General features: G+C 37.6%; 1 protein-coding gene and 1 long non-coding RNA gene across 2 annotated transcripts; both read right to left on the bottom strand.

The window, feature by feature from the left end:
• Positions 1–6418: 6418 nt before the first annotated feature.
• On the bottom strand, positions 6419–9192 carry LOC147313452 (uncharacterized). The gene is made up of 3 exons (XR_015124935.1): positions 8590–9192; positions 8325–8417; positions 6419–7839 (listed from the first exon to the last, which is right to left on the bottom strand). It is a non-coding gene; the product is annotated as an uncharacterized LOC147313452 (long non-coding RNA).
• An 896-nt stretch (positions 9193–10088) lies between these two features.
• LOC147313451 (ankyrin repeat domain-containing protein 9) lies at positions 10089–12002 on the bottom strand. Its single transcript, XM_086263006.1, has one exon. The coding sequence runs from the start codon at positions 11864–11866 to the stop codon at positions 10937–10939; it is 930 nt and encodes a 309-aa protein (XP_086119132.1). The 5' UTR covers positions 11867–12002; the 3' UTR covers positions 10089–10936.
• Positions 12003–14514: the final 2512 nt, after the last annotated feature.

Genomic DNA, 14514 nt, shown 5'->3' with positions numbered 1-14514 from the left:
TTGCAGGAAACGCCACAATATGAAAATATATAATTCATTTAAAGACTGTTTACAGATGTAATTCAAAATGGTAAATAGACTTCTTCATCACCTGAGCACTCAGAGTGCTTGATACAAATTACCTTGTTCACCCATTGATGCAAGCACTTTTTCTAAGCTTTCTATCTTGAGTAGTATCTTGCCCAAGGATATTTGGCATGCACATGAGTAGATAACCAGATGACCTGCTCTACCTCCTGAGTTACAGCCACCCCTTAATAATGACTTTACATGTAATCTTTAAATCTACAGTTTATCAAGTGTCACTGAGCAGTCCTTACTATTAAATATATCTTTTAAATATATCTCTTTTTCCTCTCCTGTCTCGCTTACGTCTTTGTGGATCTCCCTGGGAAATACAGCAGGTGAATCTTTAGCTAGCAACACACAGTGCAACAGACTGTACACAAACAGTTTGTATGTTCCCTGATATTTACTGAGTTATTAAACCTAAAGTAACAGGTCTGTTTCGAAAATGTTCAAGTTTCAGTGCCATACACCACCAAGTAAGGCAGAACGTTGAAGCCACCTGAAAGACTTGCTGTGTTGCTTGTGGATATCAGGGCTCTGGTCTGTGTTTCTTTTGAAGAAGGGAGGGTGTAATATATTGCTGGGAGTGCTAATTTCCAGCTTGCTGTGACTGCTCCTTGGCCAGCAGACGGCAGGCGAGCGCTGCAGTTGAGTAGTGACTAAAATGGCAATAATCAATTAAAAAGAATAACCATCACCTCTCGACCCCCTGGCTGTTTTTGGCAGCAGTTATAGTAAAATACACCTTTCACTTTGCTGCTGCTATCAATCTGATCACTATGCCTGCACTCCTTTGGTTTCTATCATTGTGTGGATGCTTTAAGCATCCACACTATTGAGTTCCTCTTGGGACTTCCGTACACTTTTTGGCACTTAACTACTTCCACAATTTTCAGCCGATTTTCACCGTTCAAATTTTAAACTATTCTGTTAATTCTGCTAATGTGTGCTATGTCTTTTGTAGAGATGGACCGATCCGATATTACGTATCGGTATCGGTCCGATACTGACCTAAATTACTGGATCGGATATCGGAGAAAAATAAAAAATGTAATCCGATCCATTAAATATCACGAAAGCACCTCACAAAACTTGCAACACGCCGTAACTCACCTCAGAACGTTAGCACGTCGAAGCAGTATGCATCACGTGATAGAGAGGCTGTGGCATGCGGGACCTGTCGGTGGTCTGGATAGCATTTGGAGCTTCGCTAGCAACCCGGCATTTCATCTCCGACAAAGTTATCCCGAGAGAAGTACAGCAAGTGTGTAAGTCCATCTCTGAATGTTTGTAAAGCATTCCTGCGTTAAGCTTAACAAGCGACTGCCTCTCCTGCTGCTACTTCAATCATGAAACTGCTTAACGATCAGCTGATCGGCTTTTCTGTCGCGAGTCCGTGTCTCTTGTTTGCTTTTGGCCCACTTTGCACCAGAAAGAGGAAACCAGGGGCTGAACAACAGCAGCACGTTTAAGCTTGATCAGCTGTTGTTAGAATGTATTTAATATTACTTTCTACACCAGGATCTTTTTCTACGTAGCTGACGCTGGTAACTGTGCAGGGGCGGATCTAGCAAAGTTTAGCCAGGGGGGCCGATAGGGCATTAACAGGGAAAAGGGGGCACAAAGACATACTTTTCTTTCTTATTCTCATTTAAAATGTCTAGCTTTTAATAAATAATTATCTGACACCCAAAGTTTCAATTTGATGTAAAATGAATAGAAGTCAATTACTGTATATAGTAACTATTAAGTCTAATATATATACCCTAGTAAGCTATAGTACTTTTTCCTTTGGGAAGGTACCATCTGTGCAGTCTGCAATTTTGTTGAAGAAAGATGTTGAATCTATTTAATATTTCTTGAAAAATAATTGATTTCTGTGCATTTTTTTTCACACTGCATCAAATTAAGGTTGATTACGTTGATTAAGCATCATGAGGTGGAGCGTGAGGGGTGGTTCCCTATTTTTTATTTATTTATTTTTGTTGTTGCTGGGAGTTGGAACCCTATTAGTTAGGTTGCTTAATATTTATGCTAAGTACTCTTTAAAATACCAGAATAGGGAGGATGGTGTAGGTTTAAGTTTATTAGATTGATCAGTATTGCTGAACTATGAAATATTTTTTTTTGCATACAGGTATAACAGAATAGCTTTAGTGTAGTTGTTGTTTTAAACTTGAGTATGAACTTATACAAAATGCAGCAAGATATTTAAAAAACAGTTTTGTTGATTAAAAAACACTATATCGGATTCATATCGGTATCGGCAGATATCCAAATTTATGATATCGGTATCGGTATCGGACATAAAAAAGTGGTATCGTGCCATCTCTAGTCTTTTGGTATTTTTCACTATTATACTTTTTAAAATATTAAGCTTAATTTGTCCCATTGAAATGAATGGGAAACTTCTGCAATTCTGCTAAAATTTGCTTGTTTTTGAAACTTAACTACTTCCTCATATTTTCACCTAGAACAACCATTCAAACTTTAAAATGTTCTCAAATTATTGGGCTATTCAGGTATAAATCAGCTTTTTCAAATCTTTTACCGTTTTACTTTTATGCCTCTTAAAGTTTTCAGTTGCAAAATTGTGATTTTTCACAAAATACATGTGTTGTTATGGTTGCTTTGCACTTGGCTTCCAGTGTGCCACTGAAGGTTTTGCAGTCTTCTCTTCATGTCCGAACAACTTCTTGCTACTTGCTCAATTTTCACTCAACTTCCATAAATTATACATCAAAACGTAGGTATTTTTGCTGGCTTTCTGAAAATGTCACTATCATTGTTGTGGGATTTATAGAATTCTGGCAAATCTCCTCAGACCAACACAAAGTCGCAAAACTCTCCATAGAAAGTCAATGGAGAGTTTGTTCAAAATCACCGCTTGATTTCTGTAATAAGAGGCATATTCGAATCGTCATATCTCCTTAACGAAGCAAAGTTAAGACATAAGGCTTGTCCCAGTATATCTTCAGACACTCCTGACGCTCACAATTCAAGAATTATTTACTCACCTATTACCGTTCTGAAATGAGTTGGACTTGTTTGAGGGTAGGAAATTTGTCCTTCGCTCAGATTTCTTCAGATTTCAAACTCTGGAAATGAACCACTTTTTTCTCTCGTCATAACTTTTTGTTGGATTTCCACAGAGACCTGGAAATTTCCATGATTGTTCACCAAAGCCTGCTGTCTCTTACGGTGAAAGAATGATACTGATACTCCAAGTAGATTTAGAGTTAGAAAGCGTTGTTTGAGGGCAAGTCAAGGCAGTTTTTGCTTTGCTCTACTCAGTTATGGTGCATTAGAAGTCAAATATCTTTAATAATTAATATTTTAATGATAAATTGTCAACACTTTAAGATTCCCCCATCTCTTCTGAACAAAATGGTGTAAGAATGACCGTTCTGGCCAATACAGTTAGGAAATTATGGTCATTTGTTTGAGGGGAATCCTCACTACGAGAAATAGACTACAAAAATCCTGTCTCTGTGCTGCGTATGTGCACCTGTTTTGGCGGGAAAAAGTACACAGCCTCTGTGGATTCAAATTCAGCAGCTCCCAGGCTGCTTGACTGAAAACATGCTTCTCTCTCCCTGTGTGTGTGTGTGCATGAGAGAGAGAGAGAGAGAGAGAGAGAGAGAGAGAGAGAGAGAGAGAGAGAGAGAGAGAGAGACCCTCTTTAGGGCAGCATCTCATTGTTGGAAAAAAATAAAATATATTCAGACTGGTTGACTGGCATAGACCCTCCGTGTGTCTCTCTCTCTGTGCATTTGTGTATACATACTTGATTTCGTGTGTATCTGTTGGCTGGTCCTTCTTGTTTTTTAAATTTATTTTTATTTCTTTAATTTTTTTTCACAGGTGAACAACAATTAGTTTTGAGGGAACTTAACCATGTTCCGTTTTTTTTTTTCAGCTTGTCATCTTACTTTTCCAGTATTTTCACTTAAGTTATTACTATTCTGCTCAATCATAGTATTTGTTCTAAATCATTGTTATTATGCTATATTGTAGTATTTCTGTTAAATCATACTATTTCTACTATATTATATTTTTCTTTCTAAATATAGCATTTCTGCTATATAATTGTATTTCTGCTATGTTATACTATTTGTGCTAAACCAGAGTATTTGTGCTGAAACATAGTATTTCTGCCAAATGATAGTATTTCTGTCGAATTATAGTATTTGTGCTAAAACATAGTATTGATTTAAAATTACAATATTCATAGTCCATCACAGTGTCTCTGGTAAATCACAGTATTTCTGCTCTGTTGTACTATTTTTCTAAATCATAGTGTTTCTGTAATGCTTAAGTGTTTTTGGCTAAATATATTCTTTCTGTTATCTTATACTATTTCTCCTAAATTCTTGTATTTTTGAGAAGTTATCATGTTTCTGGTAAGTTACAATATTTCTGTTAAGTTCTGCTATGCTATTGTATTTCTGCCAAGTATTATGTTTCCTCTAAGATATTGCAGTTCTGCTAAGTTATTCCATTTTAGCAAAGTTCCTTTGCTTCTGCAAAGTTTTTACAATTTCTGCAACTTTTCAGCTTTTTCAGCTAGTTTTTGCATACAGCTTCAGCTTTAAAGCATCCACACTGCATTTTTGCAGGAAATGCAAATTTTTCTAGTTTGCTTTGAATTGGATAAGCATTAATCTTATTTATAATGGATAGATCCAAAGTTAAAGCTGGAAATGATGCATTATGCAAATTGCTTTTTTTGCATTATATGGTCATCTTCAGATTTTCTGAGGCTTTAAACAAGATTATGAAAACAACTGTACAACCTGATTACAGCAAACAGAGCTGCAAAAAGTAGCAGCCTTTGTTTCTACCTGTTCATGCTCTGCAGTAGACTTGCAGCAACAAGCTTATGTACAGTGGCTTGCAAAAGTTTTCGGCCGTCTTGAACTTTTCCACATTTTGTCACATTACAGCCACAAACATGAATCAATTTTATTGGAATTCCACGTGATAAACCAATACAAAGTGGTGTACACGTGAGAAGTGGAACGAAAATCATACGATTCCAAACATTTTTTTACAAAAAATAACTGAAAAGTGGGGTGTGCATAATTATTAAGAGTCAATACTTTGTAGAACCACCTTTTGCTGCAATTACAGCTGCCAGTGTTTTAGGGTATGTTTCTACCAGCTTTGCACATCTAGAGACTGAAATCCTTTCCCATTCTTCTTTGCAAAACAACTCCAGCTCAGTCAGACAAAATGTGGAAAGGTTCAAGGGGGCAGAATCCTTTTGCAAGCCACTGTATCTCACTGCCCAAGGACCTTGTGTTTCCCGTGATAATAATTGAAGGGTGCTTTTCCATTTTGGCTCAAATAAGTCTGATGTTTGAAGGCATGCAGAGATGGAAAAAAACAAAACAAAAGCAAAACCCTCAAATGTGTTAAACCCAACGAACAAGCCTATTCTGAAAATGTAATGACCAGAAAGGAGGTGTTTATATTCAGCTGTTGGGGCAAAAATCAAAAGTTATTCAAAAGCTAACAAAGTATTTCTACTTTGTTGCTTCCCACCACCTGCAGGTAAAACCTCCTGAAAACCCTTCAGCAGGTTCAAAACCAAGGTTATCATAAATATGAAATAGAAATATTAAATGAAAACCAGACCAAGAAAAACCCAAAACAAAACAAACTTAATTGGAAACAATTTTGTGAGCTTGGATCACTAAGCTAAAATACAATACAAATAGAGGAAATATCTTCAGTTTTAGTATTGGTTAGTCTATACACACAAACTCTTGTGTACACTGTATATACAAATGTTTTCTACACTCTAAGAAATAAAACGTTGGATTTAATTGACAAAGTTAAGGCAATCTTTTCCACAAAACCTGGTCAATTAAACATAAATCAATATGGTTATTATCTGCAATTTCAATGGTGATGTATATCAGAAGTGAAATTGTTCTATAAAAACAACAGCTTTCCTTTCATTGTTACTATTTAACACCATTAAATAGAATTTAAATACTTTGTTCATTTTATTAACTGTATTGCTTTAGGTTCAATTGACAATATTAATTTGAATTTAATGGCACCATTTAGATTGAGTTTTGGACCTAATTAATTTGCTTAATTATGATTTAATTAATAGTTTCATCTATATGGTAAATGTTTAGGTATCAACAAAACAAGTCTAGAAAGGTTCCTGAGTTGTCATCTATACATTGTAATTAGGTGTTTGGACCTTTCAGAGGTCTTCAGCAAAGGTCTAACACTTAACTACAGAGTACAGGTGACAACTCAAAAACCTTTTTACACTTGCTCACACGTTACCATTTATAACATTCAAGATCCTTGCACTTCAATAGAAAACTCTTACACCAAAGCTTACATAAAGTGTAAATGCAAAAAAAGGGTGCTGCATCAACAACTTTATTTACGGTGAGCCTTAACAAGGCAAAGCTTCGACAGGGAACAACACTGCATAAGGCAATATTAAATGCTTACATGACCAAAATTTAAACATTGGAAACAACTTTCGAGTTTCAACAAAGTGACATTGTAGTGTGCCGTAAGATGTCAAATTCAATACAACTTGTGATTATAGTCAGATCTGCAGATTTACCACAGCAACTTAAAAATCACTGTATAATGCAATTACAGAAAATACTTAAGTGACACAAAGGTAAAAACGATTTAGTCCCCAGTTACAAAAATCTGATTCAGAATTATAAGTTTTCTATTATATAATAAATTTTACAATAAAAAAATGCATATAGCAAATCTCAAAATATTCTTAATTAAATGCTAAGACCAAAAATCCAGTACTTAACTTGAGTACAGGTGACAACCTTAGAACCTTTTCACATTTGTTTGCACATACACTTTAACATTTATAACACTCAAGATCCTTGACCTACAATGGAAACCTGGTACACGAGAACTAATATGAAGTGTAAATACAAAAAAAAAAAATTGTGTTGCTTTAACAACTTGAACAAAAGCCTTCAACGAGGCAAAGCTTAAACAGGGAAACAACACTGCATAATGCAACATTAAATGAAGTGTGTAAAATAAAATGTAAACATCTGAAACAACTTTCCAGTTTCAACTAAGTGACAGTGTAGTGAGGAGTAGGATGTCAAACCTGACAGAATGATTTCAGGATCTACAGTTGTAGGTCTGCAATGGCTACAGTCTGCAGAATTACCACAGCAACTCAAACTGAAGAAAATGTTGTGAAACAAGGAAATATATCCATCTGCGTAATTTTGTCCCCAGTTCCAAAAACTCAAGTTTCTGAATTATGTTTTCTTTTCCACAATCAAAAGAAAAATGGCATTCAGTAAATCTCTTAAATATTAAAGCTATGACAAAATATTTACAAACAAAGATCAACATATATATATTTATGAACTTTTAAACAGTGAAACAGAGCACTTATTTTGGGAGACATTTCGATCTAGAAGAGTCATTGCGTCTCCTTTTGGGAGAGTTTGTTCTTCAGCACTTGTATTTTGTTAGACAGTTTTTTGTCTTCCAGTCCCATGAGCACCTTCTGGAAGAACTCAAATGCGAAGTGGCTTTGGGTAACTCAGATTGAGGCAGTAAATTAGCCCAAACAAAAGTGCACACCCGCTCGCCACATCGTGAAGATCCTGCAAGACGGTGCATCTCTCGATAATGATGCCAACATCTTCAAGGGAGTCATCAGGCTGTGCTCCTTCATGGATTATTTTATAAACACGCCAAATCCATCCTCTCAAGCTCTTCAGCTTCCATCACGTTGAAATCCTGAAAAGGACAGAAATATTTTAAATCTGTTGTATTTTGGTCATTGCATCATCTATCTATTCACTGCATTTTAGTTCAAATGGTCCACACTATCCTAATTACACATATCCCTGAATGAGACTGAGGAGAACAGACCAAAGAAAAATGTGGATTTAAGACAATCACCAATAAAGACCAAGAAGAAGATACATGAAACATGGACAGAGGGCAGAAGGAGTATACATTAATAATATTATCAATATTCTGCTGACCAGGGTCATTTTCTTTAGTTTTGCATAAAACAATGTAAGTGAATGGAAACAAAATCCTAGTATTTCCCATGCACTTTATTGTTGTAAGCTAATTTAAAGAAAACTGATTGCTGCCAGAACAGGAGAATGCCTGGGCTTGTTTAGAAAATACATTTTTCAACTTACAAAACTCTGGGAATTATGACAGTCAAAATTTTACTGAGGGGTGGAATATCCCTTTAAAAATAAACTTACCATGTACTCTTTGATGAGATTTTCAGGGTTCTCATTCAGGTATATAATCACAGCTTTAAGGATGCATTCACGCTTCACTTCGATTCGGGAACTCTAAACAAAACAACACATGCAGCGCAATTACTTTTTTGAAGTTTTTAGAGACCCCCACAAAACTTAAGTCAATTTTTATTGTTGTTTAACCAATTCATAATTGTTTCTAAGTAATTTTAAACATGCTTTTTGCAAGCAAGTAGTATTTTGTGTTAGAGAATGAGAAGCTTACCAATTCATTCCCATAAAGATTATAAGTTATGAGTCCAATTACACTGATTGCGATACATTGGGTCGCGGAAAATGCAGCTTTAGCGTGGTGTACCACCCGAAAAGTGTTGTTGCATAGGAGTGCTGTTCAAAGGAATCAAAAACATTTTGATAGAGATTTCCAAAAATTAATGACAAAAACTACACACTGTCACGTTAATATGAGGTATGCGGGCTACCACCACATTTGCAGTATTTATACCAAGTTTGAGTGAAAAAAAATAATCTATTGTGTCACTGAGTTGTGGCGAAATGTGAAATGTTGTCTGCCTTTGTCTTTTCTCAGTGTAGCTAATTATTCCTTTGGACAATTAATGAGTAACAAAAAAAAAGAAAAGAAAAAAGCTACAATGCCAGCAGCGGCACTTATGGCCTCTAGGGGCATGAGTTACTTAGTTCTGCTTTGTGTCAGGACCAAGTCCAGAATATAAGCCAAAAGCGAGATGAGAAGTATAACGCAGGAGAGAACAAGCATAAAATGACCCAAGAAAGTTAAAAATACAGGTTAATAACCAGACCTGAGATCAACCTGCAACTAATCTATTAGTTACAGAACATTATAACAAGACAGAATACCTGTGAATTGTAGACAATGCTGCTGTGATCCGCCGCGCTGTTTCCCCTCCTTTTTTTCGTAGAATCTTCATCAACTGGTCAGAGTACTGGTCAAGACTGCTCATGAATGTGGACAGCAGTGGAACTGTGGTGATAACCTAAAAGACCAAATAAGAGAATTCAAAATGTAAAATTGCGTATTAAGGAAAAAGTAAATAATATGCAAGCATTAGGTACCTTCAACATGAACTTTTGGAGCACAGCTCAAATCTCCGCAGCTCCAAATTCCACAACCAGCAACCTGAGAGAAAAAGAAAAACAGAAAAAATTAATCGTTTACAGTGAGACACATGCAAAGGGGTAGCACAGAAATGGTCTAAACTTAAGAACACTCCTATTTCTTTTAAAATGTATTAATAATACAAGTTAAATTTCAAATGCTCCAAAATTTCTATTACTCATTTCATAAATCTGTTCCTGTGAGCACGTTTACCATTATATACCGGAACAGCCCACTCTGTGAACGTGACCCACTTGCCCCCAAAAATAAAATCAAGTATACTGGGTGGTTAGTGCTCCGTTTGTCGGTTTGTGCTGGTAAAATCATCGTTTGTATCGCTAGGTGTCAAAGATATTACACTTTTATTTAATAGGTCATTCAGAGTTCTTTCATTCAGTTTTTTCATTCTCTGCGCATGCTCAGAAAGGATGTGGAAAGGGCTCTTTGGATTTAATTAAATGTGTTCAATAAATTGGAAATATCAATATTATTTAACATTAAAACGGTATAGAATTAATTAAATCAAATTTAAAAATATTAATTACACCCATAAGATTAACAATTTTAAGTATATTGAACATAAAACTAAGAATTAATTTTTAAAAACCCCATGTTTCATTTGTTAGAGTGTAGGCTGAATTTGTTCCTTATCTACAAACTGCATCAGACCTTCTGTGTACCAACAAGTGAAGTTTCAGAAAACCTTTTCAAACCGAATACTACTAAATATTAAAATCTTTAATTTTAATAATCATTGTTATACTAATAATTATATTTAACTTACTGTCTGTGTAGGTTCTCAATCACCCAGGCTATAGTAAAACAAGGAGCTTGGAAAGAAAAGCAACTGGACTTCTTTAAGTTTCTTGACGATGTTTCACCTCTTGAAGCTTCTCCAGTTCAGTTTCTTCAGAACTGGAGAAGCTTCTTCCTTTCCAAGCTCCTTAGATTCCTTACAGTATGCACCCCCTTCTTCATTTCCATTAGCAACAAACATGTTCTGTCAATGAAGGCCCAGGAAGACAGTCACTTAAATTTTTATTTATTCAAAGACAGAGATCCAAAATGTTTTCAAGTCACCTGATCATTTTCTTATGACTACTTTATGTTGCTGATAAATACTATAATTTTAATAAATTAAATTCATCAGTAACACAGGTCAGTATTAGTGTCTGTCCGTCCTTTTGATACAATACACTTGTATCATTACTAGATACAACATTTCATAGACACATAAATGATTCATGGCACCTGAATCAATGTGAAACGCTACAGTATGGCTTTTTTATTCCTTCCGGTGGAATCAGCGTGGCTTATGTTGCATCATTAGATCACATTAATTTAGTCTATTTGTTCCCTGACTGTTAGTGTTTTATCTGTTCAGGCCTATAATAGCCATACAGGATCTTCAAATGCTCACACACAGCATGCTAAAACAGCAGTATCCAAACAGGGCATGCATGTGTCACTGATGCTACACCACCCTCTGCCTGTCCCGCTGGCTCACAGGCAGTCCCGGTGGTTTGAGGGAGGAGGGAATGGGCAGCTCGAGTAGGCTGTCGGGAAAGCTGGCAGGGCTCAGCTGCTGCAGAACAGTCTGCATGGCGCTGAGAACCAACGGCGCCGGGCTCCTTCCCGACAGGTAAAGGTAGGTCTCCTCGCCTAGCATCTTGCTCCAGCGCTCCGATTCTCCAACCAGAGCTTCCTTCATTTTGAAGCGAACTTTTGGCATAAACAGGAGCAGGTTGTCCAGACACCGCCTTTTCTCCCCACTTCTGACCACCGTGGAGTCTCTGAGCTTTTCCAAAGTAATGTCCAGCGGGGTCAGGCCGTTGTGGTCTTGGGCGTACGGGGACGCCCCGCTCCCCAGGAGCAAGATGACCGCCTCGGGACGCAGAAGCTCGCAAGCCAGATGTAGCGGGGTTCTTCCGTCCTCGATGTGAAAACACCCGGCTCGGTCCGTGTAGGACGGGGTAATGGCTATACGGTGGGTTTCTTGTAAGATGAGGCAGAGAATGTAGCGTCTGTCGTAGCGAACAGCCATAGCGAGGTGAGGCGCGGAGGACGGGCAGGGGCAGAAGCGCTCCCCGGGTTTTGCTAGCGCTTCATCCGTGTATCGGCTGAGGAGGTACTGAGCGTACGCCTGGTGGTCATGAACTATAGCGTACAGCAACGCCTCCGACGGGCTGTAAATCCTCTGGCCAGAGTCCTCGTCCAAGTAAAAAGTTTCCATCGTCCGCATGTCCTCCAACATCCAGACCGGCTTTAGGTCCCGCACGGCCCGGTAGAAGAGCAGCGAGAAGGACTTTCGATGCTTCTCGACGCTCCGAGCCTCCGAAGTGACGGTTAAAGAGGCCATGGCAACCCGAGTGATATAAATTCCCAGAACCTTACACGGTTTCATTCACAGAGCGCAAAAACTACCATTTCCCCAACAGAAGCTCGAGTCCAGGGACCTACTGAGTCAGTGTTTGAAATAACCGACATTCCTGTAGCTGCTCGAGCCCTCTGCAGTACTGTGCGAGGGCGCATGCGCACAACGTACAAACGTCAAAAGGTTTTACAAACTTTATTGACAGTTGAGCTGTGAGCTGATTATAAGGGCTGTGTCCAAACTCGGGGGCTGGGCTGCATCCTTGGAAGGATAAAGGATAGACAAGTTACTTTGACATCTATGTTCAAGTGCATTTTGGTGCTGATGCTACGTTTACTAATCTACAACTACTGCTATCGCAATTAAGAATGAGCTGCGGTAGCGCTCCTTCCTGCATTGTGGGTGAAAAAGTCTCCTGCTGAACGAGCTGCTCAGTGCTCGTACAGTCTCATGCAGGGGGTGGGAGGTGTTGTTCATGATGGATATTAGCTTATTCAATTCAATTCAATTTCTTTATTGTCCCACAAGGGGAAATTAGTTTAGCAGCAGGATAAAAATAAACAGAACAATACTATAAAATAATAACAACAATAATAATGATAGAAAGTTCAAGGACAATTATTTAATAATAATAATAATAATAATAATAATAATAATAATAATAATAATAATAATAATAATAATGGATTGGATTTATATAGCGCTTTTCAAGGCACCCAAAGCGCTTTACAATACCACTATTCATTCACTCTCACATTCACACACTGGTGGAGGCAGCTACGGTTGTAGCCACAGCTGCCCTGTGGCAGACTGACAGAAGCGAGGCTGCCATATCGCGCCATCGGCCCCTCTGGCCAACACCAGTAGGCAAGTAGGGTAAAGTGTCTTGCCCAAGGACACAACGACCAGGACAGAGAGCCCAGGGATCGCATCTGTAACCTTCCGGTTACAGCTGCGATTCCCAACCCCCTGAGCCACGGTCGCTCCCTTACCATTAAGGAGACAAGACCCAGTAGGGATAAAAGAGACCTGGAGTCTTTTAGTCCTCCTTGGAGGTACTCTAAAACGGCGGCCGGAAGGCAACAACTCAAACTCACTGTGAAGTGAATGGTTCACACAATTAATAATAGAATGAGCCTTTCTAAGCACATTTCTATTGTAAATGGCCAAAAGTCCATCTTGCCAGCTCCCTGGAATTTTGCTAGCAGTTTTTTTTTTTTTTTTTTGTGATCAACATTTTATTGATTTAAAACGGGGTTGGGGGGGGGGGTGAGGAAGACAGTCACTTAAATTTTTATTTATTCAAAGACAGAGATCCAAAATGTTTTCAAGTCACCTGATCATTTTCTTATGACTACTTTATGTTGCTGATAAATACTATAATTTTAATAAATTAAATTCATTAAAATCTTCTTCTTAATTATCTTCTCAAATGTCTTCATCACTAAAGAAGTCAGAGCCACAGGCCTAAAATCATCCAGTGCCTTAGGAGAACTGCCCTTAGCAACAGGAACAATAATAGCATGTTTCCAAATCTTAGGTACTGTCTGTAGCTCTAAAGAAAGTGAGAAGATATAGTGAAAAATCCCACTCAGCTGATCAGCACAAGTTCTCAGTATCTGTCCACAGATGTTGTCGGGTCCAGGACTCTTGCTTTTGGTGTGTCAACATAATTTATACTGAATTCAGCACAATGCCACTCAACTACATACATTATTAAGAAATCCAGAAATGCAGAAATGTTGGGCTTTGTGACAAAGGTGACAGGCTCAAGGTGTAATAGTAATTGAAAAAAAATCAACACAGAAGCATGAGAAGGATTTCTCCATTTACTGTCTTATTCTCATTTTTGATCATTTCTCTGGAGATGATCAGTTAGCTGTTTGACAACTACTCAGTCTTTCAAGAATTTTGGAGATAAAAGGAAGGTTAGAGATTTGCCTATTATTAGCTAAGACCGCTCGGTCTAGTAACAGTTTAAATACTGCCAGCTTGAAGGCCTGTGGTTCATAGCTGGTTAATAGAGATTGAAACATTAATTAATGGAAGGGCCTCTTTGAGGAGTCTTAGGAATAGGGTCTAAAAGACACGTTGTTGGTTTGGAGGAAGTAATTATTGAAGTTAACTCAGAAAGATCAATTGGAGAAAAAGACTCCAAATAGATATCAATGGTACTGAAAGTAGCTGTATATAATGCCACATCTATGAGATGGTTGTAACTTTTTCCTCTAATGGTTAGCTAAATTATGAAGGCATTACTAATTAACATTAAAGGAATGGTTGGCTCAACAGAGCTCTGACTTTTTGTTAACCTAGGGTTGTTCTTATTTTCTTTAATCAGTGCTGAATAATAAGATGTTCTAGCTTTATTGAGAGCTTTTTTTATAAAGCAGCAAACTATTTTTCCAGGCTAAATGATGATGATGATGTTACCATTTTCTTTCCAGCTTAAGAGTTATCTGCTTTAATCTGGATGTTAGAGAGTTAAAGCAGGTAGTCAAGTATTTTTGATTTGAGGCTCAGTTTTTCAGATGAGCTACAGTATCCAGAGTCCAGAAAACATTTGACACAGGAATAGAATCTCATCAGGCTCTCTATAACCAATCACTCTCACAGGGAAAACGCCAGGGCTTTTGCACAGATGAGATGACAAGTTCGTAATCTTCAAGGTAACAGAG

This window comes from Aulonocara sp. 'chitande type north' Nkhata Bay, linkage group LG15, assembly GCF_057382095.1.
Source record: "Aulonocara sp. 'chitande type north' Nkhata Bay isolate Kocher_YH1m ecotype deep benthic linkage group LG15, A_spYH_male_GT1.1, whole genome shotgun sequence".
In the NCBI taxonomy this organism is placed as follows: domain Eukaryota; kingdom Metazoa; phylum Chordata; class Actinopteri; order Cichliformes; family Cichlidae; genus Aulonocara; species Aulonocara sp. 'chitande type north' Nkhata Bay.
Note: the sequence above shows the minus strand (reverse complement) of the source record. Positions and strands in the feature narration are given on the sequence as shown.

What these genes read in the sequence shown, in the direction of transcription:
- LOC147313451 (XM_086263006.1), bottom strand. Translation starts at nt 11,866, where the DNA reads ATGAAACCGTGTAAGGTTCTGGGAATTTATATCACTCGGGTTGCCATG.